This window comes from Gambusia affinis, linkage group LG19 (assembly GCF_019740435.1).
Source record: "Gambusia affinis linkage group LG19, SWU_Gaff_1.0, whole genome shotgun sequence".
Lineage (NCBI taxonomy): Eukaryota > Metazoa > Chordata > Actinopteri > Cyprinodontiformes > Poeciliidae > Gambusia > Gambusia affinis.
Genome location: NC_057886.1, coordinates 8,628,010 through 8,653,975, shown reverse-complemented (window position 1 = coordinate 8,653,975; position 25,966 = coordinate 8,628,010). Strand labels below are relative to the sequence as shown.

Below are 25,966 nucleotides of genomic sequence, written 5' to 3'. Positions count from 1 at the left end.
ATATACAGACATATAGGCAAAACTGAAATAATGCATTGATAAAAGGGTGGAATTGACTTTAAATAATTTCTTCTTTAAATACATTCTTCATTTTTCCCCTCTCACATCTTGCTTTCACCTGAGATTTTTGTCATGTCATAGCCCCAAATTTTAAGTTCAAATATAATACTTTGACGTTTGTGGTTGTGATGTGACAAATTTAAGTGTTTCGAGGGCTCTATCACCTCAATCACACTTAATGGATACCTGTCCTCTTTGAGTCTGAACAGAGGCAGACTGTGTGCTTCATGCATGTGGCTTGCGCGGGCCACTTAGAGCTGCGACAGGAAATCCATGTCTGGAGTGTTACTGTGATTAGTTGAGAGAGGTGGATAAAAGGCTTGGATTCAGTGGGTCAACACAGTGTACTGAAAGTATCAGACTTGAGAAATTAGACAGTGCAAAGCAGCATGAATACAAGCAGGTGTGCAAAGGTATCTACAAAACAAAAAAAAAAAAACAACAAAAAAAAAACAAAGGAGGATGAAAGAGAAAAGGTTCAAAGGAAAAGCATAAAGTATTAAAGATGAGGTATCCAGGGAGAGAGACCATGAGAACAGGGCATAGAGAGAAAAATAAATTAGATTAGTAAGAAAACAGAAGCTCTCAGGAGACAGCATGAAGAAGAGAGGGGAAACGATGGAGAACAACCTCTGTGTGTTACATAAGAACATTTTAGAAAAAAGGCAGAGGAGAGATGATAGACTTGTCTGTTCATGTCCTGATGGGGGTGAGACTGCCAGTGACGACCCGCTCATTCTCACACTGCTGACTGCTGACACTCTAAACGTGATTAAGCGTGCATAGATTAGTGCCTGGTGGAAGAGAGCTGTTAATTTGTGGCGTGTGATACTTTCAAGTAAGATATTAGTAATGAAGGGAAAGGGCAGAAAAACCAGGGGCTGAAATACATCAGAGGTTCCAGTGTTTTCTGCACGTTTCCTCAACAACCTTTTGAAAGAAAGGGATCATGGGAAAGTCATTTAAGTAGTTGTCGTTTCTTGAGGCTGGCCTGAAAGAGGAGCCACCTTTAAAGCATGCATCCTCTTTTTTTGTGTGTGTGTTTTTGCCATGTGAACTTTATCAGCAAAACATATATCGGTAAAAATCTTGGGAATCTTTGAGAATTTGCAGTCTGATTAGCTTGTCCGATAGTCGTTTGCTTCTAAGCTCTGCAGGATGGGATCCATGAAATCGAAGTTCATGCACCCATTTGTAGTCATTGAGGAGTCTGTCGATTGTGCTTTAGGGGTAAGCAGTGGCATCATGGAAACCTTAAAACTCTGTCTGGTTTTACAGCTGTCTGGTTTTACAGCAGACTGACTGCTGCTGTAAAACCAGCAGCAGTCAGTCCAGATATCATACCCACTACATAATGGCAAACTTCTGCATCCGTCTCCAGTGCAGCTTTTTGTGCTCTATGTAGCCTCAACAGGAGGCTGCACCATTTCTCCACTTACTACAAAATGATGGATTGGTCACCTAGAGTGTTAATTTCAGACACCTGTTTGGAAACATGTTTTGCCTCATCAAGTTTGTCTTATGTATTCTCCTTCGCCGTATCCACTTTCCAGGTTAGCGGGATGAACTCATTAAATCTGCTGATGCAGCACTACTCACTCAAGAAATATACAAACTACAAATTTTGCTGTCAGAACTGCTTTTATTCTCTATTGTAAAATAGTTTCAACACATAGACTGTATTAGCAGCAACAATGAGAATGGTCAGAACTCTTTCAAGATCCCTCGCATGTTTTCAGCCCTCCCGCCCCCCAACACCACCACACACACGCACATACACACCACCTCCTGGGTCTTTTTTCCAGTTTGTAAATTCTTTACTTTCGCTAAACCATCTCCAACCTGAACCCTTCCCAGAAGCACTTACTCTGGCTCTGAAATGTAAAAATAACCAAACAAGGCAAGAATCTAGGATTGTAGGAAACATAATTTCAGGTAGCATGTCCAGTTTTTCAAGATTTTGATTTCAACTAGGGTAATACATCAATTGTCAGCAGCTAGCACTTTGACTATTAACAGACTTTAAAATATGGTACAGATTCTTATTACGTATACTATTTATCCCAGGCAACATTCTGAGAAAAGATTACCTGCTATTTAAGCTGCTTTTAAAGAGCTGATGTTTCCAGCCACTAAGTTCTGCTTCTGTTCATTTTCAGCTGTGCTTTGCATTTTCTCCACACTGATTTTAAGTCAGAGAACAGAAGGCGAGTGCAGATACCCAGACTGATGATGAAGGATGAACTTGCAGTGCTTACTATGACGGCTAGAGTCTGTTGGCTCTGTGGGGGGGAAAAAAATACCTTTTAGCTTTATGTGCAGAAGTTCACGTATTACATTGCAAGGTCTAACAATGGCTTTTTTTGTATTGTTCTTACACAAATGTCACACCTAAGGGATAAAAATATCAATAGACTTTAAAATAGCAACAGCACTGACCTTAAATTGAACCTCAAATCCAAACCAAATATACATATTTTTCATATCAAGCTTAAGGTGCTGCTCTCTGCACTAGTGCAGTTTTGGAAATTGTGGTCTCGGCCTTATGGGCCTCTGTTAACTATAATTGAATAATCTCCACTCTACCTTTATTCCCTAATTTCCTGAAAATATGTCTGAAAAACTGAAGTTGTCAAGACCTCTTGCAACACTTTGTCGCTGGAGAGTAAAGCAACAGAAGGCTTGTCATTTGAAATTTCTTAACCCTCCGGCAGACTTAAGAGACGGGGTCGTTTAGACCCCACTGTTCTTCACTCTGTGGGCTGGCAGGGTCTCACTAACTCTGTGTACACTTTTATATGCTAAGACAGCAGGAGGGTCATAAGATACAGGAGGGGTGGGGTCAAAAAAAGTTCTAATCAAGATGCTTACTTAAACTGACTGGACCCAATAATCAAAAGACAACATTTACAACACTCCCTTTTGATTTTGCAAGGCATCATGAAACGTGAAACACTTTAAGTTGGAAGAAAGATTCAATTTCTGACAAAAAACAAAACAAAAAAAACCCCTTTAATTTCAGCAGTACAGATGGCACCCAACATTTGACAGAGATTTCTCTAGACATGTTTTCTGGCTCAGTGGAATATTCTACATCAGAAGCTGGGAAGGGTTTTGTCCTTAAAATGGAACAGTGAGGTTTCAGGTTTTGCTAGAATGTCAAACCACAGATGGCTACGTGGAGATATTGGAGCGGACATATTTAATAGGTGATGGTATTCCTCTATGTGGTCATGACTGGGTTTTTTAACAGGACAACAATGCAGTTCACAATGCCTGTCAGATATATGGTTCATTCTAAGAATTTCTTTTGGCCAGCCTGGATCTGGCTGGCCTTTGTTTTCAATAATTTGTCTACTCTGTTCTGTTGTTTGTCTTCTTTCTGTGTTGTGAAGCTCATGATGCAACCTGGTCACAGTCAAGCAGCAAGAAAGATGAATAATTTTCAACTCCAGTTTTAAGATTTTAAACAGGGCTGTACTGCTCGCTTCAAGACTTTTGATAGTAGTAAAACAACCAACATTTCACTTCATGATTTTAGCATTCACTCTGAGGATACTGGCATCCACTTTTTCTTCCAGAACTGCTGTTTAAAATGGGCGGCTGTGGAACAAAGGCCACTAATGCCACAGAACGAATATATATATTGTTGTTGTTCATAAAGACCACTTTATAAACAATAAAGGACAAAGAAGTCAGCATATTTTATCATGCTAACTTTAAGTACCAAATAGACTGTTTAACCTTCAACATGTAAATTAGATTTCTTAAACAGCTATTGCCAGCAGTCCTCATATGCAAAATAAATAAAAATCCAAAACGACCACAGGATGAAAACAGCCAGAAACATTCCTTCGGCAGAGTTCTGACCATTTCTATCACTTTCTGTCTAAAGGTTGCCAGAGGCTGTTGATCCAGCTGGCAGGCGTCGTGCCCAGCCCTCTGCTTTTGGAGCTACTTAGCTGCCCTCTGTGTGCCCGCAGCCTTGAGACCCTGGAACTGGAACTAGGAGACCTGGAGGGGGGCAAAGGAGAGGCTGATGGAGTCCGTGACTTTCAGCAGGTCAGGATAGGCGCCGATACTATAAGGAACGTAGTAAACTCAGATAACATGTTGGTTAGTTTCTAACATATAAGCTTGTGTATTTCTGATCATCGTTTCATGTATTTTTAAAACATTGGTAATTACTGAATACACGGTACATGTTGGTGTGATGAAACGTCTTCTTCCAGGGGGGAGATCTACGTGGATTCAGAAGTCTGTTCCGACGCCGGGGGGTTGTTGCGTGCAGAAACGGAGCTGTCCAGGCCTGGATAAACTTCAGGGAAAAATTGAGGAGAATAGTGGAAAGCAAATACTTCAACCGGGGGATTATGATCGCCATCCTCATCAATACCCTCAGCATGGGAATAGAGTACCATGAACAAGTAAGATTCACGTTGTGTTTGTGAGCAGCATATTGTTTATAAGTTGCATTTGCATTTGAAAATTCCCAAAAATGTGTTTGGAATTTAAAACCAGAATAGACAGGTCACTAAACCATAACAAGAGTTCAGCTTTATTCATATGCTTAGAACAAAAGTGTTTGACAAATATCTCTACAGTATCTTACTGTAGAAATTGACAGTACGCTACAAAAAGAAAAGAGGAACAATTAAAATAAAATAATAAAAGAAAAGTTTTTAAATGTTTCTTTTCACATTAACATGTTTTAGATGAGACGTAAAATCAAAACCAAATTAGTTTAGCACCCATTCTTCACTAAACTTTTCTCTTTCTCATACATAAAAACACTTTGACATGAGTTAGGTGTCAGGTTCCTGGCTTGTGTTCTTTTCTTTTTAAAAAAGTTCTTTCTGGATAACGGCTGGATTGTGGGGGTCCTCGGATGTGATTCACGACGTTTTTTTTTTCTCCTCCTCGTTGTCCTCGCTTCAGTCTCCTTTAATTTTCTCTCACGGCAAAATGTGTGCACTTTTGTCTTTGTGATGTAAACATGGGAAAAGACTGAGAGAGCCTTTGCCTTTTTAGGGCAATACTACATCCATGTAAACACACTGAAGTGTTATTTATGAGCTCCTTCTCACTGTAGAACCCATCAACCTCCATTTGTGACACCTAGCCAATTTTTTTTCAGCCTGACGGTGTAAATCTGTTTCCATAGAGGCTCTATGAATGTAGAAGACTGTGAATTGATGGCGTGTCGAGTTGGTGTGTTTTGGTTGTGTTTAGACCGTCTCAAACTTGGAGGTAGTCTAGTTTTTCTTTTGTTTTTTTTTGTTTTTCATTGCTCACTGCGTGAGCATTTTTCAAAGCTAATAATCTTGCCATTTTCAATCTAAGAAGTTCCCTTTAGTGAGAAATTATCAAATTAAAAAATTCACAGTGGAGTTTATTTTGTTTTGTTTTTCACAGGTAGGGCATATTAAATCACATCCTAATTTTAGCATCAGTAGCCCCTAATGGCTTGTCAGTAAGAGTATTTTCTTCTTACACAAATTGTTTTAATTTGTTCTTCTGTTAACATTTTTTGCTTCATACGGTACCTGGGATTCTGCCAGAAGTTGTGGACTTCATGGATTTTGTTACCAAATGTTGTTGGCCAGCCTAACACACAGCTTTTATTAGTAGATTTTATCAAACTAACTAAGCAACTAAAGAGCTACCTCCTCTCTTACTTCAAAATAAAACTCTCAAACATTGATAGAGGGTGATAAACTTTATTTACGACTTATTTTACCAGACACAATAAATCTTTACTTTAAAATGTCACACATTACTTATGTGCTCAAATGTACTGTCTTCAATTTACACCACCTCTAGTGAGTGTCATATTGATGTCAAATGTCATTTTATTATCAATAAGTCTGATTTGTTGAGTGATACAGTCTATTGTGATAGTATTGATAATGTAATTATATTGATTAAATCCAAAGAAAAACATAAAAAAAGAACCATAAAAAATATTAGATCATTAGATGTGCCTCTTTGTGTTTGTCCCATAAACTAAAATACATGATCAGCATCACAAATCTTTGCTTTGCAAGAAAAGCTGTATGTGTGGGTGTGAATATCTCATCATGTTCTAATTTTCATCGTTATATCCAAAAAGCAAGGCCAAATTCAGAGCTGTTTAAGATTCTTCATATTCAAAATCTAACCTCTTGTACACTGGTATTGTGTTTAGATGCACCATTGTGTATGAAAGTGCTGGTCTACTAAAGACAGTTTAGAATCATTACCTAGAGGAACATAGTACTAAATGAAATGATCTTAGTGTTAAAATAATAGCATGATAACAAAAGCCTGCTTTTCTGACAGCAGTACTATTCCAGTAGGCTACTGCTTTTTGTGCAGTGTTGTTTTTTTTTACTAGGTCAGGGGGTGGAAATTAGTTTTGCCCAAATAGTTCTGGATCATAAAAAATCAGCAAAGTAATTGATGTGTCATTATCTTCAGCTCACAGCTGTTTTGCATTGACTCAACCTACTTTGTGAGCCATTGTGTTGTCAGTGAATGGACTGTAAAGTGCCATTTAAAGATGAATATACATTAGCCTACTCAAACTGCTATTTGGACTGGGTTTTTGTGTTTTACTACCAAGAAAACCAGCAGTCCTCATAGATTTGGTTGGTACAGTCATTTATGTGTAATTTAACACACAAGTAAAAAAAAAAAAAAGGAAGAAAACGTATTTCTTTGGCATTAAGCTGAGGCTGTGTTGCTGAGGTTTTACGGTTCATAACAATAATAATGTTACCAATACCAACACATTTTATTTATCTGGACTTTTAATAAAACTGAGACACTTTTCAAGGATAAAACAGTTGTACAACATGAACATGAATAAAAGTATTACCACAAATGAAAGTAATAATAAACTAATAATAAGTGAAATACAGACACAGATTCAAATGTTGCAAATGTTGCTTTGATTAAAGGACTAATGTCTCAGCCAGATCTAGAGAAACTCATCCATGCGTTTATCTTCAGTCGTATTGATTATTGTAACGGCGTCTTCACAGGCCTGTCCAACAAATCAATCAAACAGCTGCAGCTGATCCAAAATGCTGCTGCTCGTGTTCTCACTAAAACCAGGAAGATAGAGCACATAAAACCAGTTTTAAAGTCCCTCCACTGGCTCCCTGTAGCTCAAAGAATAGACTTTAAAATACTGTTGTTAGTTTATAAATCACTGAATGGTTTAGCACCACAATACATTAAAGATTTGCTGCTGTTGTATCAACCTTCCAGAACTCTCAGGTCTTCTGGTTCTGGTTCTGCATCCCCAGAACCAGAACCAAACAAGGAGAAGCGGCATTTAGCATCTATGCACCAAAAATTTGGAACAAACTTCCAGAAAACTGTAAAACAGCTGAAACACTGACTTCCTTTAAATCTCAACTAAAAACCCACTTGTTTAGAGTTGTATTCGAAACGTAATCAATTGCAAATTTATTGACGGAATCTGACTTGATATTGTTTTTATTGTTGATTCTATGTTGCATTATATTTTTTGTGTTTGATTTGATGTAAAGCACATTGAAATGCCTTGCTGCTGAAATGTGCTATACAAATAAAGTTTGATTTGATTTGATTTATATGAAAGCTCTGATACTAAAATCTGTCTGATCCATTCGAAGAAACAGCCAACATGTTAACAACTTTCTGGCCAGGCCTCCTGCCCAGACTCCTCGCCAGATACATTTAGGTACCTTTTGCAACAAGATGGAGTGACTGCAGGGGCGACTGAAGACACATTAGCAAGAAACGTCAGAGCCAATCGAAGAGCCTACCGGCTGTTTAAAGCAAAACAGGCTTTCCCTTGAGTGTTCATTCTCTGCTTGGAATTAGCGTTTGACCTGTATCCATTTAATATGGCCTATCACTGTTTTTGAGTGGTATAATCTGCAGGGCACCAAAACTGCCTGATGTAAAAGTGAGGGGAAAATGTCCCCTTCTGTCCTGACCCTAAAATTATGGTTAGGCTACATGGTCATTTTCCCATTTCTGAAACCAGTTTGATTTGTGTTGTCAGTCGCCATCAATGATGCCTGCTCTGCAGCACACAATTGATAATGCTGCACGTTTCCACACAGCTTATGAAGTAAATGTAAATGTAAAACCAGTTAATTATGTTGCGTATATATTTTCAGGGTGATGGAGGAACAGAATTACCCATGGGACTAAGGGTAATTCTGATCTGTCATAATAGGATTTTTGTAAATGAATCCCTTCTGCTTTAGTCTTAAACATTTTCCATCTCCTTTTCTATGCCACTGGTCTCGACTCGGCATCGCCAGCGCAAGGACTGTGGTTTGTTGATCCCCTCATGAAAAGAAATGCAATATCTTTTAATGAGTCTCCCTTGCGTAACATTAGAAGATTTTTTTTTTTTGGATCTCGTGCTTCGGGGCTTCACCCACTTTGAGGCAGAAAGCAGAGTTTAAGAATTTATCATTAAGAAAGATTCTGTCATATGGGGATCATTATTATTCATTACATGTAAATCTCTGGGACTGCATAAGGCTTGTTGCCAAGAGCTGATGATACTGTCCAGCTGAAAAATTGGCAGCAAAATTTAAGAAGGAAAAGATCAAAATGATCAAATTTCAGCAGAATTTGGTTCTTAAAAATATATTTGTACAGTTTGAACTGTTTTTACTGCTTGCAACGTTGAATGTGCTTACATTTTTTATATGAACCTTCATGTCCTGGATATATTTCCAAATGTACAATAAAAAGGACAATGTGCTGTAAACATTCAATATATTTAGAAAATGTCCAACTGAACTTTGCAGTTTGGAAGTGCTTGTGTTTTAGATGTATTTAGTGTATTTTCACAAAACTTGAAAACTTGAGACTTAACTTAGGCTTAGAAAAAACTTGTGAACATCTGTGCTCCATAGATCTACCCAACTGAAGTTGATATTGAAATGAACGTGTCACCCCTCTATTGTGGCATACCTTTTACTCTGCTTTTGACCTTTAAATTTCTCTCTCCAGCCCGACGAATTGACTGATGTGTTGGAGATTAGCAACATTGTTTTCACCAGCATGTTTGTGCTGGAGATGGGCTTCATGCTGCTGGCTTTTGGGTTGTTTGGATACATCAGAAACCCTTACAACATCTTTGACAGCGTCATCGTCATCATAAGGTAATATTACTTCTTAATAATTTTCTAATCTTGATTTTACAGATTTTTAAAGGTATTTACTTGTTCAGTTCAGAGACGAGCTGTTTTCTTTTGTTCATGTTTCTCAGTGTGTGGGAGATAATAGGTCAAGCGGATGGAGGGTTGTCGGTCCTGCGGACATTTCGCCTGCTGCGAGTCCTGAAGCTCGTACGCTTTCTACCTGCCCTGAGGAGGCAGCTGGTGGTGCTGATGAAGACCATGGACAATGTGGCCACCTTCTGCATGCTGCTGATGCTTTTCATCTTCACTTTCAGGTGCAGAAGTGGAAAATCTGCTACCCCTCCTGCTTGCTTGTCCATGAATTGATGCCGTTGCTTTCATCCTGTTAACACATTGAGACATGGACAAGTTTGCTAGCATGATTTCACACAGAAAGCATGAAGTACAAATTTATGACGGTTTATACAAAAACAAATTGAGACATACAAATTTTCTTATTTAAACAGAATGACTTCGGGGACAGTTATTGGTACCCATGATATTTTTTTTCACGCACCTTTAGCCAGAAGGTGTGTAAAAAAAAAAAAAAAAAACCTCTGCCATTTCACACTGTTATAGCAGACAGTTGCACATTGCACTTAGAACCAGATAACTGGTTCTCAAATTTATTATAATAAATAACAATTGACTATTGACCAGCTTTTTCAGGAAGACTTAATGACACGGTTGGACAACTGGACTTTTTTTTTTTTTTCAAATTACTATGGTATGTCACAAAAAAAAACACTTCAAGATCCTAGATGATTCACATACACAGTGCCTAGACGTCCTTTGAGAAACATATTGAAAGCTTGTAGGAATGTGTGTGGTTATTGCCAGGTATCAAGGTCCCTGAACATCTCAATTAGACAATAATGCCTAAGATTGTCATTGTAAAACTGAAGGTAGCCCAAGTATGATCAGTTTGAGAAGAATGACTGAAGATCATTGAAAATTGCTAAAAAGTTATGAAATGTCAACCACATGCCTGCACAATGTCTGTCACATCATTTTTACGCCATGAGGAAACTGAAAGTTACAGATTATAAATTGGAAGTTTCTAAAAACTTCTGCTCAATTGATTTAAGGGAATTTATTTTAAAGGGAACTCAAAGGGTATTAACAATTGTTCCAAAATGTATTAGAGTGAGATTACCCAAAAAAAGGATGAATTTATTTTTATTAGATTCCTTTATTTTAGCGGTGCCGTCAACATTGTCTGTTCGTGTGCCTTCAGAGGGTCTTTAATGCATTGCTTGTGTTTCTGCAGTATACTTGGCATGCATCTGTTTGGATGTAAATTCAGTCAAAGAATGGAGAACGGAGACACCATTCCTGATCGCAAAAACTTTGACTCGCTTCTCTGGGCCATTGTCACTGTATTCCAGGTGAGTTTTTCTATTTCCCTTGTGTTTACTCCTCTGTTGCAGGCCTTTTTTCCTGATTTTCATTCTTAACGTAACATTGTGGATAACGACACCAGCTTCAGCCAGGATCTTCACAAGATATTTTATTTTTGTTCTCCATTTGTGTGAAATAACACTCGGACTTTCCCAATTTGTAATTAAGCGTTTGTAGCTTCTTGGTTTGTATCATTTAATGAAAAGTTATTTTTCTCATTTTACTGGTAAATAGAAATAATTTTGGATCTGATCTAATCAAGAAACCTTTAGTCTGATTTATTGTCAGAGAGTGGAAAAATTGCTTTTTTATAGGGTATTTACATGTCTATCGTTAGTTATGCATTACCCAATTTGCTAGCTGTCTCAATCCCTATTAAAAATAATTCTCAAACATTGCACTTAGTTTTTCCTAATCTCAAAAAAATGGAAATAGCTAAATAAAACAGAACAGTGTTTGCACAGTAAACACCCAAGAAATACAGTAGAAAAATCGTTTGTCCATCCTTTGTTTTACTTAGGCATCCTAGGTCAAAGGGTCTATATATGTATGTGACATCGCCCCAAGTCTGCTTTGAAATGCAAAAACTCTATCTGATTGCATGCAGCATCTATCCCTCACCATGATTTCTATTTTTTGCTCCGCCTCCCCGTGGAGACATTGTTCAATTGCTCCAAATCCATTTTTCTGTTTCCGCACGGGATGCGTCAGCAGAAGGGTGGAACACACATTGCAGTGGACTCTCTTTGGTGCTGAAGAGGCATTTTATCCACCGCCAACTGTCATTTGAGAAAGTTCCACTCGCTTCGTACTTTGTCCACTTTTACTATAGTTGTCAAGGTGTGCGAGCAGAAAAAGAAAACAAATTAAAAAAACACGGATCTGTGCAGAGCTGCGTATTGTAGTTCACAGAAGCTGCGCAGAGGGACTCTGCCTTTTGCCCAGAGTGGTAAATGAGTAGGCAGAACCAGCCTACATGAATGCTGTGTGCAGATTTGGACTTTTCCATCAGTCATGTTTATCCAACTACAGGCACAGAAAGGCAGACATTTACATCCAGCTGCTTCCGCTTGTCGCGACTTACAGTCCAATAGGTTTCTTAAATTGAATTATTGTTCCAATGTTAGTAGCTCATTATTGGGCTTTTTAAAGCATATAATCGATTTATGCACTGTTTAACATATCGGCTCGTGCTGCTTTTTCTTCAACTCACTGCTCCTTGCCTTTTAATTACAGGTCTTCTAAACCTCCCAGTCCTTCTGTCCTGTTTTATTTCTGCTGTCATCCATCTCTTCTCCTCCACGTCCCCTCTGTCTTCATGCCTAAATCTCTCTGTGTTTTTTTTCTTCTTTACTTTTTTTAAAAAATCCACATTTCAGATCCTTACCCAGGAGGACTGGAACGTTGTGCTGTACAACGGCATGGCTTCTACCTCTCCGTGGGCGGCTCTCTACTTCGTTGCTCTCATGACGTTTGGGAATTATGTGCTCTTCAATTTATTGGTCGCCATCTTGGTCGAAGGCTTCCAGGCTGAGGTGAGAATGACTGTGTTGGTTTTCTGACTGTGTTGATGGGCTGAACTGTATTTCGCTGATCACTGTCTAAAATGCACAAATTAGCGCCGTGGGTTAGCCCCTACTTCTCGCGACCCCGCCCCCCACACTAATTGAAATACAGGAAATTAAGTTCTGGAGTGAGTTGATATAGCATAACTCTCACTGTATAATCTAGTCTATTGTTAGACTTGATTCTCCACACATGGACTACAATAATATAAATCATGTTGAGGGTGCAACTGACGGATAAGCTATCATTTATCTGGTGCTTGTCCATTCTGTCTTGTTTGTTGTTTTGTTGTTTTTCTTTGTTGTGGTGTCAGGGTTAATCCAAAAAAGCATTGCTTCCATATTCTGTGGCTCTTTTTGTATTTATTTATTTGTAGATTTCTACAATGGTGATCTGATTTGGCCCTGTTTCTTACACTGGAAAGAAAAACAGGCCATAAAACCAACTGTTGCTCCTGTCAAAAGACTATAGGCCCTGGCTTTTTCTACAATATACTGTAGTGAAAATCACAATATCGAGTCAGCAATTCATACATGGGTTAATTTTTTATGTACACAATTGTGTCTTATAGGGTGATGCCAACCGATCAGAGTCAGACGATGAAAAGAAATCTGACAATTTTGATGAGGACGACAAAGTTGAACAACTCAGAGACACTGGTAGATTAAAAAACATCCAAAACATTCTAATCATCAGGCTCTTTATTTTCCTGGAGTTGACTGATTTGAAATAAGTATTTGACTAATAATCTAGTAATCTTTATTCTTGATCCATAGAGCTTAAGATGTACTCTCTGATGATGACAGCCAATGGTCACATTGACCCTCGTGGCACTATGGCTCCTCCCATAATAATGCACACAGCTGCAACTCCCATGCCAACGCCGAAGAGCTCCCTAGGGCCTGAGTCCATCTTAGAGGAGGAGCTCATGTACAGAGAAGGGAGAACTCAACATGGAGAAGCTGGACTGGGTGTTTCAGAGACGGGAGGTGGCCGCGCGGAGTCTCGGCGTGGAAGCTCAGCATCCATGGACCCAGCAGCCTTTGACCTGCATTCTTTAGTAAGTAGTTTCAAGACTTTCACTGATGTCATGGGAATATAAAATATTTTTTTATTGATGAAGTGTACTAAATAATGTTGAGTAAAGGAACACAAAGGTTCACAACGAAAAGAAAAGTTAACATTTTAATTGGGTATTTAGCCAACATGCAAGATCTCTCAAGATGTTCCACCATTCACTGCTTTCATAGTGGTGGTTAGATGTTTTCTAGCCCTAAATATCCCTGATGGGTAACTAAAATTGAGACCTGGCGACTGCACAGGGCATCAACCATGAAAGAGTGGAGACGAACTATGTCAACTGTGTTGGCAAATTGGTCCCCACAGCATTTAAGAGACACTGAATTCCCATCATTTAAGTTCCCTCTGTTGTTTCTGCACATGTTAGTTTTTACTTTAAGAAAGAAGACTTGTGCTACTCTTGAATAACTTTTTTCCTGGAATCACTGCAGTTCATTGAAAATATATTTTAAGCTTTTAAAAGATTAATATTTGAGTTTTGTACAATTTTGCAGTAAAGGTCTGAACCTGTAATTTTTCATTTATTTTTTAACTGATAAATATTGAACTGCAGGGTGTCATGATATCTGATCTGAGCAATATTCCCAAGCTTCAAAAGAACAAAATAAATTGTTTGAAATTGGAACAGAACAGTCAAAATCTAGAGAGTCCGGTGTGTCAACACAAGACTTGCTCACAGACTTTAAAATCATCTATTGCAGTTTAGAACTACGAGGAACAATGGTTCTTTTTGCTTCTTTTTTTGTTATTGCAAAACTAGATTTTTTATTTTTTTTTATTAGCTTTCCTACACAGCTGACTGACTTTACAACAGTGGGGCCTCACACTTCTGGTGCTTGATACATTTGGGGGAAACTCTTTATTGTGTTTTGAGCTTAAATCACAGCTGAGATAGAAATTGACCGATTTGACCACTGTACACTTAGAAGGCCTTGACAAAAATATTATTGTCTCAATGGGCAATGAAAACATATTCAACTAAACTTTTTAAGTACCTGTGATCCAATCAAGCACAAAAAGAAGAAATTTAACCTAAAGCAGTTACAACAACTCTACTTGTACTGTTTTCAGAACAGCATGCACATTTTGATTGTGACTCTATTGTCAAGCATCTTATTTTAGAAAATACTGAAACATGTATGCTTTTTTTTTTTATAGGAAATCTAAATACTTAACCCTTTCTCCCCCTGCAGACTCTCTCAAGCCCTGGACGGCGCTCACCTCTCCCTCTCCGTGGTTCCATCAGCTCATGGGGAAGTCGCCGCTCCAGCTGGAACAGTCTAGGGAGAGCACCGAGCCTCAAAAGGCGAGACACCAGCGGAGAGAGGGAAAGTTTACTGTCTGGAGAAGGCGGCGAGGAGGAAGAGTGCCAAGAACAACAAGAGGAAGCTGGGGTACACAGCAAAGTAAAGCTGGAGTCCTTGGAACCGCTGCAGGCATCTTCTCTCTGCCCTACCATAATAGCAGAGTATGGCGACTGCAATGGGAGGACTGTGACATATGACCCAAATGGAAACTCGGAGCCCAAAGACTTCACGTCAGATGATGACTTAGATGAAGATGTAAGTTATCATGACTCCCTGCTCATGAAATGACGCATATATTTGGACATCAGCCGTAAGATTTGAGCAGTTTTCAAAGGTCTTACCTCAGGGCCGTTTTGGTGTATTACACTAACCCTTTATTTACTTGTTTACAGTTAAGGGCACATTTCCAAATGTGATTTTCTTTTTAAAACAAAAGGGGATTGATGTTGTCTCTCAAGCTGAACACAAACCTAACACTAGTGAAAAGGTTTGGCATTGTCAAGTTTTCAGAAAATCTAATTCAACAGTTCCTGATGATGGAGTTGGGGATAGTTTTAATGTGTTTGTCATCCAGAAGATCTAAGTAGTAATTAAGTGACTCTTCTGTGTATTAAAGTATTCTACAGTCTCATGTGAGACTGCTGGTGTGACAGCTGGGGCTTGTCTACAATTTGGCCTTTCATCATTGTTCATTTGGGGATTCCAAACATATGAAGCCTTTTAAAAGTGTCCATACCTTGTGAAATTGTTTCTAATTTTGTCACACCATAATATTTTTTTTCTTTATTTGTAACAGCTTTTAAAAATAATGAACAATTTACCTACATTTCACAATTATGCACTAGTTGTACTACTATCAGATATCATCATATCATATATCATTTATATTGAGGTGGTTGTTATATGACAAATGGATGCATAAATGTATTTCAAGAAAATGCCCTGTAGTCTTGAGTAAAAAGGAAACAATTAGAGAGCTGGAGTGGCCCAGTTAAGCTCTAAATGAATATTATATAATGGATTGGGACTTTATGGCGTATTTGCAAAAAAGAAAAAGTAGGAAAAGGATTTGCAGTTTTTACAAGTCTATAAATTATACCTAAAAACCAATATTTTATGAACATCCCTCTCCATTTTGTCCTGGTGTGTAGTATCAGCATATAATGCTGTAGGCTGTTCTTCAACACAGGCTGCAATTACCTGAATGTAAGATCTATAGCGGTTCAGATGAGTTGTTTTTCTTTTACCACACCCACACTTCTCCGGTTTTCTTTTGCCTTCTAATCCTTTTTTCTCGATCTCTTTTGATTCACTCTGCAATGTGCGTGTGTGTGTGTGTGTGTGTTTATGATGCAATGTCTAGAGGGACGCTAATTGTCATGCTTTAATTGATTGACCTGGGCGATAATTGTTTTCTCACTGGGTTGAAAGCAGTTGAAAACGTTTGTGCAGGTCTGCGCGTGTATTGAGGCTCTGTTTACTCCCTTGGTGGTTTCATGTGACCTGTGTTGTGACATTGCTCAGGTTTTTTTTTTCCTATTGGCTCCAAATTGAGTTCATAATGCCATGAAATCCAACGAAACAAAAGGCCTCTCCCCATGGGTGCGCACTGAATGCAACTTATTACAGGCAGCATATAGATGTATGGGTGTGGTTGTGTGTGGATTGTGTTGCTCTGTGCAGAAGATGCGCTAAGTGAGATGTGAGCAGGATGTTCTCTGCTAGCGCCAGTGTCAGAGACTTTAGATCTCAGCTCCAAGAACATCTAAGCGGCAGGTCCATTTTTTTGTATCTGCACGCTCACCGAAACACGCGCACACACAAAAACAGATGACACTCTTAGATGTACACATGCTCACATAAGTGCCCGTGTGCCCAAAAAGCAGAGTCTGGGAGGCTTGACTCTGGGCTGTTTTTAATTAGAATCCTAAAGTACAGAAGCTGTGGACCTAAGCTTTCTTCTGTTTGTTTTACTGCAAACTCTAATGAGTTCTGTTCCGAGCTTCTGCACTTGCTGAGTTGAAAGTCAACCTGTTATGGTCCAATTATCTCCAGCTTATTATGCAAGGAGACACATGTTTATTGTCCCCCTATAGACGTTAATGTGGACCGGCTAACATCAGCAGCACTCCACAACAAGCTCAAGACATGAATTGTTTCTTAAATGGGTTTTTTGATGTCGTCTTTGCTGGGGCAACTCTACTCCGTATCACAGCACCCAGCATTGCAAACAGCATTTCAAAAACAAGTTTGGAGTTTTAGTTTTGAGTGTTGTGCTTAACGCAAAGTCCTTATTGAATTGTATGAAACTGGAATCATACATTTTGCAGTTTTAAAAAAATTTATACCTTCAAATATGGTTTTGGTGACGTAGAAAACTTAAACACTGTTAATTAAAGTAAGAGTGACACATTAATCTGCTTAGGAGATGTATGTAGGGTTGTCTAAATTTAAGAATCAATGCCAAAATAATCAAAAGTTAAGAACCAATCTCTAATATAATCAAGAATTATTCACATTACCCGTGATATAAATAATCATATCATGGGTTGTTGTCTGTTTGCTACTACTATACTGTAAAAAAAGATATATATATATATATATATATATATATATATATATATATATAGATATATATATATATATATATATATATATATATATATATATATATATACATATATATATATATGCAGTAAATGAATAAAAACATGTCATTTAAATCAAGCACAAACCCGTAACACTGATTATCAAGAAACATATTTAGTTGGAAATACTTTTAAATATACTTATAAATGATTAAGCAGCTTTTTCAGTTTAGTAAAGTTCAAATCATTTAAAAAATACCTTAACATTCAGAAAGGATGAATAAACGTTGTTGTAACCAAAACTGTCCTAATTTCTTCAAAGAGTAGATAATGAAAGCCATGAGCAGGAGGACTTTCTAGGATTTTCACTGTTGTTTAACAGTTTTGTAAAGAACATCCTCACCGTGGTCCAATATGTCCTTCCTTCTGTAAAGTATCCTTCTATGTACAATCTTCTTCAGGGCTTCCAGAGCCCACCTTTTATTTTATTTTTTTTCCCCTCCAGGGGGTCTTTTTGTGGGCTCTAGTGTTAAGCTCTAGTATATTACCGTAGGCTGACAGGAAAGGGGGAAGTAGAGGGTGGAAGACATGCGGCAAATGTCGTTGAGTCTGGGAATCGAACCCGCGACAGCCGCGTCGAGGACTCAAGGCCTCCTAACGTGGGTCACGCTATCCTCTATGCCACCGCAGCACGCCCCCAGAGCCCACCTTTTAAATCAGATTGTTAAAAGCCCCTCAGTCCAGCAGCTGACATGCAGAAGAGATTTCACAGCAGACTCATAGTTTCTGTTTCCTTAAGTTTCCTCAAGCAGTACAATCTGCTCCATCTCTTCTTGTATACTGCTTCACCATAGCGTCTCCAGTCCAGCCTGTTGTTCACACGAACACCGATGTATTTGTACTCTTTCATCACCTCTACTTCTTTTCCATAATAAATACAGTTTGACTCATTCCTGTTTCTCATAAAATCTACAGTTATCTCATTTGTTTTGTTCATATATAAGATGAGATGATTGTTCCCACGCCTTGCCACAAAGTAGTCAATTAGCTCTCTGTACTAGTCTCTTGACCATCTTTGATGCATCCCACAACTGCAGTCATCCAAGGCGGAACCTACTGCCTTATAGCGTCTCAGTCTGTCCAGCTTCCTCCTCATCTGACTTATTGGACACTCAGGAGGTTTGATGAGAGCTTGTTTTGACCTAATCCCGATTCTAAAATCTGTATTTAATCCAATAGAGGTTTTCAAGTCTTCAGAACCATCAATTCACCAGATGTTTCTCTGGTAACTGTTACAAGATAAACGGTTACAAGAAACAGAGCAAATACTGTATATAAAAAAAGGAGCAGACTTTAAAGCATCATTTAAAGTCTGCTTTGCTCCAAGGATGAAAAATGCTGTTGCTTCCTCCACTGCAACAGTGCCTATGGAAAACAAACAAACAAACAAAAAACATCAAAAGTCCCAGGAAATACGACTGGAATTATATTTCTGCTAATCTACAAATTGCCACATTAATAGTCTAACCAATCATATAAAAGTTGTTGGACAGCACATAAGAAAAAGCTTCTGCTTGATCTTTGGATTATGTTGCGACTAGATAGTTGGAATGACTCTCTGAATCGTGTTAAGAAATTAATTGCACTTGACTGAGGAAAACCAAAGTATTTCAAGAGTATTTCAAGAACCTTGCACAAAAGTTTGATGAACATTTGGTGCAAACAAGGAGAACTTTTCAGAATAGTCAAACCTGGGCCAGTCGACCACTCAAACGAGTCGAAAGTCAAGTTTTTCTGACACACCGTTGGTTATGTACAACAATTCAATCTCTTGTCTGCGGTGCGACCAAGTCAGGTCGACGTGAAGGCTCGACCGCATGCGGAGATTTTAATTTTAAATCCATCCAGAATCCACAAATTACCAGAAAACACATTCGGCTGTATCTCCACAGTTTTAAATCAAAACATCACAAATGACAGCATAATCTCTGTATTCTTTGCTTTAGAAATGCAAGACAAATTCACATAAGAAAACAAATGTTTGATCTGTTTGTGCTGATTTATTGTAACTTCAGACAAAAATGCAGAATGTGATTGCAAGACACAGAATGCCTCTGATTGTTTACTTGTAATTTCAGATTTCTTTTAGTTCAAGTTATGTTGACAAAACAATCGGACTGTCACGCAATACTCTAAAATAGAGATCAATCAATAAAAGCCTTTGTTGGAGCTCAATCACTGTGCTGCTAAAAGAGCTTGTTTAATAAGCAGTTTGCTTGCTGCCTTCTGAATTAGATAAAAATTTAACAGTGGGCAGTAAACAGAACGAATGTGGTAGTAGTAAAAATTTTACAATCTGCCATCACGATGCAAACTGCAGTTTAATAAGGATTGTAGCTGTGGTTGATAGCATGCAAGAGTGAATAACAAAGAAGATGTTGGTGGTTTGCTGACAATTACAGTTATATATGTCCTCTCATTGCTGCAGAGTCCTTTCTGCTATTGGGTCAGGAAGGAGCTCCACAACATGAAGCCCCGCTGGTGTAAGGAACACGAGAGCTGGACGCTCTATTTGTTTGCACCTGAGAGCCCGTAAGACCTACACACGCACACCCATGCATCATTCTTCCTCTGCATGATTTCTAAATTACATTTGTTTAATTTTGCAAGCCTTACTTATTTCCAGGTATCAATAATTAAAGTATAATTGTTTAATTCATGGAGGCATGTTCCAGTTCTGTGATCTAATGGAATGATAATGTTAATGGGCCTTAATTGTTGCTTACATTTTATATGTACATGATTTAATTATTTCCACATACAATAATTTGTTGTTCTAAAATCATGTATTGTGTTGTTCTAAGCATTTGTCCACACTGGTTATTCTGACCTTTATGTAGCAACAATAGCACAACGATAAGACCCACTTAATAAGCTAAGAATATCTGTCTCTGCTATAGGGTTTGCATTTAACTGTTTCCACAACAAAAATACTTGCCTAACATTAAGATTGGAAATTTGGATTGGAACAGTCTTACCATAAAAAGAAAGATGTTGCTTTAAGCTGAGCTAAGCTATTACCACAAGTGTTGTGACAACTTGGACCAATACCTGCAGTCCTATTCTCTGCTTTGTGTTCCATGTTAGGAGTTTAAACTGCAAATGCCACAATGGAAAATTCTTTAGCAGCGAAGTCCTAACTCTGTACCACCTGAATCAGTTGGCGCAAGCAAAGCACCAGTCAGCGCTTTTGTGGCCAATCTGCAATAATTCATTTTTATAAATCTTTGACCTGCAGAGATACCAACTTAAGTAATTTCTGATTCATTTTTAACAACTGTTTTAGAAATAAGAAGTTAAAAAAAACACAGAAAATATTTCTACCTTTACTGTCATGAGGGGTTGTTTATTTTATGAATAGGGTTAAAATTTGACAGAGAAGTAATTTTAAATTTCAAGATGCCTCTAAACCTAGAAATATAATATTTCTCATTAGCATACTTAAAGTGGCATTAAAGAAACAGCAGTCTATATTTGTTCTTCAAATATTGTCATCTACATCTTCCGTAACAGTTAGAAGACAGAAGTTGCAAACTTTGCTTTTAACCTTTTAGCCTTCCTGTTATCTGCTAAAAAATCCAAAGGCTTAAAAAAGGCAAACTAGTATTGGCTTGAATAAAAAAAACAAGTTTCTTTTTTTTTTCTCCATTTTTGTGCTTCTCTTAACTCAATAGTAAACTCCTGACACTGGCACTTGTTAATAATAAATATCTGAAAAAGATGTTATTGTGATCAGAGAAAACATTTCATTTTTCAGCTTCAGAGCAACTGATAATTTTTCAAGGTTGATCAAGGTGACGATTGTCTGATTCCAGTCTCTACCCAATGTCTCTGTTAATTTTGAGTTTTTACACAACTGAACGAATCTCTATTTTCTCAGACAGTTGTTGGCTTTGTTGTTCTGCCTTTTCCACAATTTCAAATTTTTGTTCAGCTTAGGTGAAGTTTCCTGTTGTCATTCTGAATGTTTGGTTCACAGTAGGTATTTTTATATATGACTCTCTGTGTCTGTGTAGAGTCCGTGTGTGGTGCCAAGCTGTGATCACTCACAAATTGTTCGACCATGTGGTTCTGGTTTTCATCTTCCTCAACTGCATCACTATCGCTCTGGAGAGGCCTGATATTCCTCCTCACAGCCCGGTGAGTCATGGACAAACATGGCTTGCATAATCACTTTCCACACACAGTCCACTTGTCCTTTTCAGACCATGAATTTCACACACTTTTTTTATTAGCCTCACTTTTCTCCTACTTTAAGACGTTAATGTTGAGCTATACTAATGAAAAGAACAAAAAAAGAGGTTGTTTTGATTTCAAATTCAGGTTTTATTTGAATTGAACAGACAAATCTGTGAGCAGAGGTGAAGTTACTCAAGTAAAACTTTTCTTTCAGGTCCATCTTTCCACGTCACTACCAAGTAAAAAAAAAATATATATATAAAAAAAAGCAAAAGTTGAAAATATTCCTACTCTGCATCTGTATACAAATCAAAGTGTCACAGTAGATGTGATTTCAATGAAAAGAAAAAACTGACTATATAAAAAATGGCATGTGTCAGTAGAGAATGTATTATTATTATTTTTATTATTCTGTTTTTCAGAAAACCCCTGGATTAAATTAGCGGTTTTAGGTGATTTGTTACATTTCATACCCTCTGAAAGAGAGAAAGTGACTGCCTGTGCAAAATGAAGCCTTACTCTTATAAACATCACACGTCTTCTAAATGTGCAAGCTTTTTACAAGCTGACACATATAAAGGGAACTCCTGCTGCTAGTAGAGCAGAATGTGTCATCATTACATGCATCTTGTTTTGGTTAATGGGATTAACTTAGCTATACTTTGTTTAAACATTGCCTTGTTACTTTTTTTTTTAATGTTGTGTTTTTCTATTTAGGAGCGAGTATTTCTAAGTGTGTCCAACTATATTTTCACTGTGATTTTCCTAGCAGAGATGGCCATCAAGGTAAACAACACTTATATTTGTTTGACATTTTTTAACCTCAGAAAGCAGGTTAAACCCAGAGGGCTTAAATTGTGCTGTGGTAACTTCCTGCTGCTTTAACTGTTCCCTCAGGTTGTTGCTCTTGGTTTCTGCTTTGGGAATCAAACCTACCTTCAGTCCAGTTGGAACGTTTTGGACGGAGTGTTGGTCTTTGTGTCTCTGGTGGACATTCTAGTTTCTCTGGCCTATACCGGCACCAACAGGATCCTGGGGATTCTCAGAGTCCTTCGTCTTCTACGCACCCTTCGCCCTCTGAGGTACATAGTGTGTTTATTTGTGTGTAGAATGTGAAAAGTGTTCGCTGTTCACATTTTGTTAAAATGCTGGTATTTTAACTAAAGGTTGTTAAAATACCAACTTTTTGAGGTCCAAAAATTACATAAATAATACTACTGGCCCCATGAACTATTAACTATGAACAAATTTGTAGAGAAGTTGCAATGGATGCCATTGTGCAAGCATATTAGGCAGGCAAAGTGTACCAAGAAAATGCAGTGTGTTTCATATGCACCATGGTAAAGTGGGACAGAAGAACAATGACATTACAAAAATTAGACTTTTCTTTCTGATCAAAGATCCAAAACAAAAATGGTTTGCAGTAGATCCTAAGAGAACAAAACATTGTGCCGTATCTGCTAGTTGCAAGGAAGTTGTCATATTTCAAGATAGTAGTAGTTTCTTTTCAAGAAAACTTCCAGATGTGTATATGATCTTTTTGAAATTCTCCAAGATGTCCAAAAAGTGTGTTTGGCTCAGCAAAATGACACTGCACCTCAAAAGGAGTGAGGCGGTAAAAAACAGTGTCAAAACTGACAGTTGTTGGTCTCTGACAGAAAGACAGAATTTTTATTTATTTATTTGTTCATTTTTCTATAAATGTAGCACCAGAGTAGCTCAATCTTGAAATGAATATAAAATGTGTCTTCATTGAAAGAAAACTGAAGTTTTGAAATCCATAACTAAACCTGGCAGAACGTCTGTATGCTCACGTGGAGAGGGTTGTGCAAAAGTGATCTCCCCACAATCTGGCAGATTTGGGGAACTTTCACAGGGGAGAGAGAGAGTGTGTAAATATTGCCATGCCAAGAAATACCGATCGACCTCTTCCAAAGAAGAATGTCGGCTGAAAATACTTAAACTTTTGTCTTTAGGGTCTACACAAAAACCAGGTTATTGCATCTTTTTAACTTTTTTTTTTTTTTTTCAGGTGCACATTGCCTATTTCTATCACTTCAATATTAACTTACAGGAACTTCTGCAAGCCTATTTGATTTGTCCGTATCTGAGTGTATGACTGTGTGTTCCAGGGTGATCAGTCGTGCCCCAGGACTGAAGCTGGTCGTGGAGACGCTCATCACTTCTCTGAGACCTATTGGGAACATTGTATTGATCTGCTGCGCCTTCTTCATTGTGTTTGGAATCTTGGGGGTCCAGGTGATCACTGTCCCACGACTCAGTCGCACAAGCTTGCACTACATCAATCCCTCAAGCCACACTTGCGATGCATCTCTTTTTCCGCCTCTCTCCTGAGCTGTTTTACCTATTGTTGTGTAAATGTCAATGCTCAGCGGTGCATATGTGACCGTAGCAAAGGGGAATTGAAAAGCATTTAGAATGTCCAAAAAGGAGATGTTGGTGGTTTTCTTCTTCAAAGGTGTGAGTTTGAAAGAAAATGCACAACTAGAGTAAGTGTTAAAAAAAATAAATAAAATGAAAGAAACAAAAAAACATGACCTTTAGGCCATTTGTTTCACAAGCACGGAAATTCTGCTGGAACAATGCACTCTTTGAAACATACTTTTATTGTTGCCATTATTTACTGAACACACCTGAGGTCACAGCTTAATGAAAGTCAAATAGCCCTGAAGATGCCTTTTATTTCATTTTTCTTTGCCTGTTTTTTTATTTTTATTTTTTATCTTTCTAGCTGTTCAAAGGGAAGTTTTACCACTGTGAGGGTCTGGACACAAAAAACGTCACAAACAGGTCAGACTGTGAACTCGCCAACTACAAGTGGATACGAAGGAAGTACAATTTTGACAACTTGATTCAGGTGTGGATGAATCAAATGAATCTGTGATTATATGAAGCTTGCACAATATTAAAAGCCAAAATTAGATATTTTTTTTTATCTGTACACTATTTCTAACAGTTTTTTCTTCTTCAAATGTCTCTTGTTGTACAACACTACGTGACTTCTCAATTCCTTTTGACATTATCTGCATTTCTCAGTCACATTAAAGTGCACCATCAAAGTAAAGGTAATGCAAGTCTGTTAAAGTACAACTACCTTTCTGTCTCCAGGCTTTGATGTCGTTGTTTGTGCTGTCGTGTAAGGATGGTTGGGTCAACATCATGTATGATGGACTAGATGCAGTCGGAGTGAATCAGCAGGCAAGTATTTGCATTCTATCTGCATGACTGAATGATCTGCTTCAACCTCAGTTGAATCACATCTGACAAGAAATAAGCAATTTTTTGTAATTTTGTATATAATACCCAGACAGTAGATTGTAATATTTATTCCAATGGGAAATGATCTGTTGTGGGTGAGCACTAATCCAACTCATTTTCTTTTATCACTCCTTTTCAAATTTCTGTCTGGATGTATGTTTAGAAAGTCGTTAGAAATATTTGAGATTTTGAGATGCTAATCAGCAACAATACCTTGTTGCTATGGTTATGCATCATAACAACTGTCCGAAAGTTAAAAAAACAAAAAAAAACAAAAGTAAGAACAAATATCTTTTCAGCTGCACGGCATACAAAATCAGAGGGAGTGTTTGCCGAAATATGCAACACGTCAACAAAAACAATTAAGAAGAAAAGTTTACAAATAAATGAAATAAGATACAATAACAGAGCTTTTCCGACATGTTATTTCAATATCCTTTCCCATATCTCGCATGAAAGATATAACTTGCGTGACTTAAATGTGTTTGTCATCTGTTTGTCTTCATAGAAACTTTTTTTAAATTTTTTTATTGAATTTAAAAGTTTGCAATTTTCCCCATCTTCAGCCTGTGAGGAACCACAACCCCTGGATGCTGCTCTACTTCATCTCCTTCCTGCTCATCGTCAGCTTCTTTGTCCTCAACATGTTCGTCGGTGTCGTGGTGGAAAACTTCCACAAGTGTCGGCAGGACCAGGAGGAGGAGGAGGCCCGTTTACGGGAGGAGAAGAGGCTCAAAATGATAGATAAAAAGCGCAGGAGTAAGGAGAATGGAGGGGCTGGTCGGTAGTCTATTTTTCTGAGCACTGCCTGCTTTCAGAGCTTGAAAGAAAAAAAAAAAAACATATGAAAAAAGATAATAAAAATAGGGCAATGATTAGCAAAACAACAGCTGAAATGAGGGAGAGTTTATAAGACTGGCTAGCTCACAGGAAATGTGATTGATCACTGCAGTAGGCTGTGGGCTATGCCAATCTGACGCATGTAACCGCATGACTGCAGCCAGTCCTGTCCCTTCCTAACCCTGCATGGAAAACCTAAGACAGTGAATCAAAAATTATCACCGTTAGCAAAATACGAAATTTCAAATTTTCACTCAAATTCCACTTAATTCATATGACCAGTTATGCTTGATAAGCTTTAGTGACTCTTGCACAAATTTGATTAAAAATGATACAAATAATTTTAGCCTAATTTGATTTGCAATTTTTGCATGCACCCCGGAAAATTTTTATCTGGTAAAAATTTTCGTATGTGAATTTCCTACATCCC

The 25,966-nt window shown here is 37.9% G+C and overlaps 1 protein-coding gene across 4 annotated transcripts in view; it reads left to right on the top strand.

The window, feature by feature from the left end:
- The window catches only part of LOC122822297 (voltage-dependent T-type calcium channel subunit alpha-1H-like), a 141,285-nt gene that overhangs the window by 93,083 nt on the left and 22,236 nt on the right, over positions 1-25,966 (top strand). For 3 of the 4 annotated variants that reach the window (XM_044100856.1, XM_044100855.1, XM_044100858.1), the window contains 17 exons: positions 3,956-4,122; positions 4,293-4,487; positions 9,067-9,218; positions 9,326-9,511; positions 10,507-10,624; positions 12,017-12,172; positions 12,775-12,862; positions 12,980-13,263; positions 14,477-14,845; positions 19,667-19,770; positions 21,255-21,378; positions 22,135-22,203; positions 22,315-22,499; positions 23,550-23,676; positions 24,170-24,295; positions 24,547-24,636; positions 25,263-25,476. In XM_044100856.1, coding sequence (XP_043956791.1) covers positions 3,956-4,122; positions 4,293-4,487; positions 9,067-9,218; positions 9,326-9,511; positions 10,507-10,624; positions 12,017-12,172; positions 12,775-12,862; positions 12,980-13,263; positions 14,477-14,845; positions 19,667-19,770; positions 21,255-21,378; positions 22,135-22,203; positions 22,315-22,499; positions 23,550-23,676; positions 24,170-24,295; positions 24,547-24,636; positions 25,263-25,476 — 2,754 coding nt within the window. The remainder of the gene's footprint in view (positions 1-3,955; positions 4,123-4,292; positions 4,488-9,066; positions 9,219-9,325; positions 9,512-10,506; positions 10,625-12,016; positions 12,173-12,774; positions 12,863-12,979; positions 13,264-14,476; positions 14,846-19,666; positions 19,771-21,254; positions 21,379-22,134; positions 22,204-22,314; positions 22,500-23,549; positions 23,677-24,169; positions 24,296-24,546; positions 24,637-25,262; positions 25,477-25,966) is intronic. The other variant, XM_044100857.1, reaches the window with a different exon arrangement.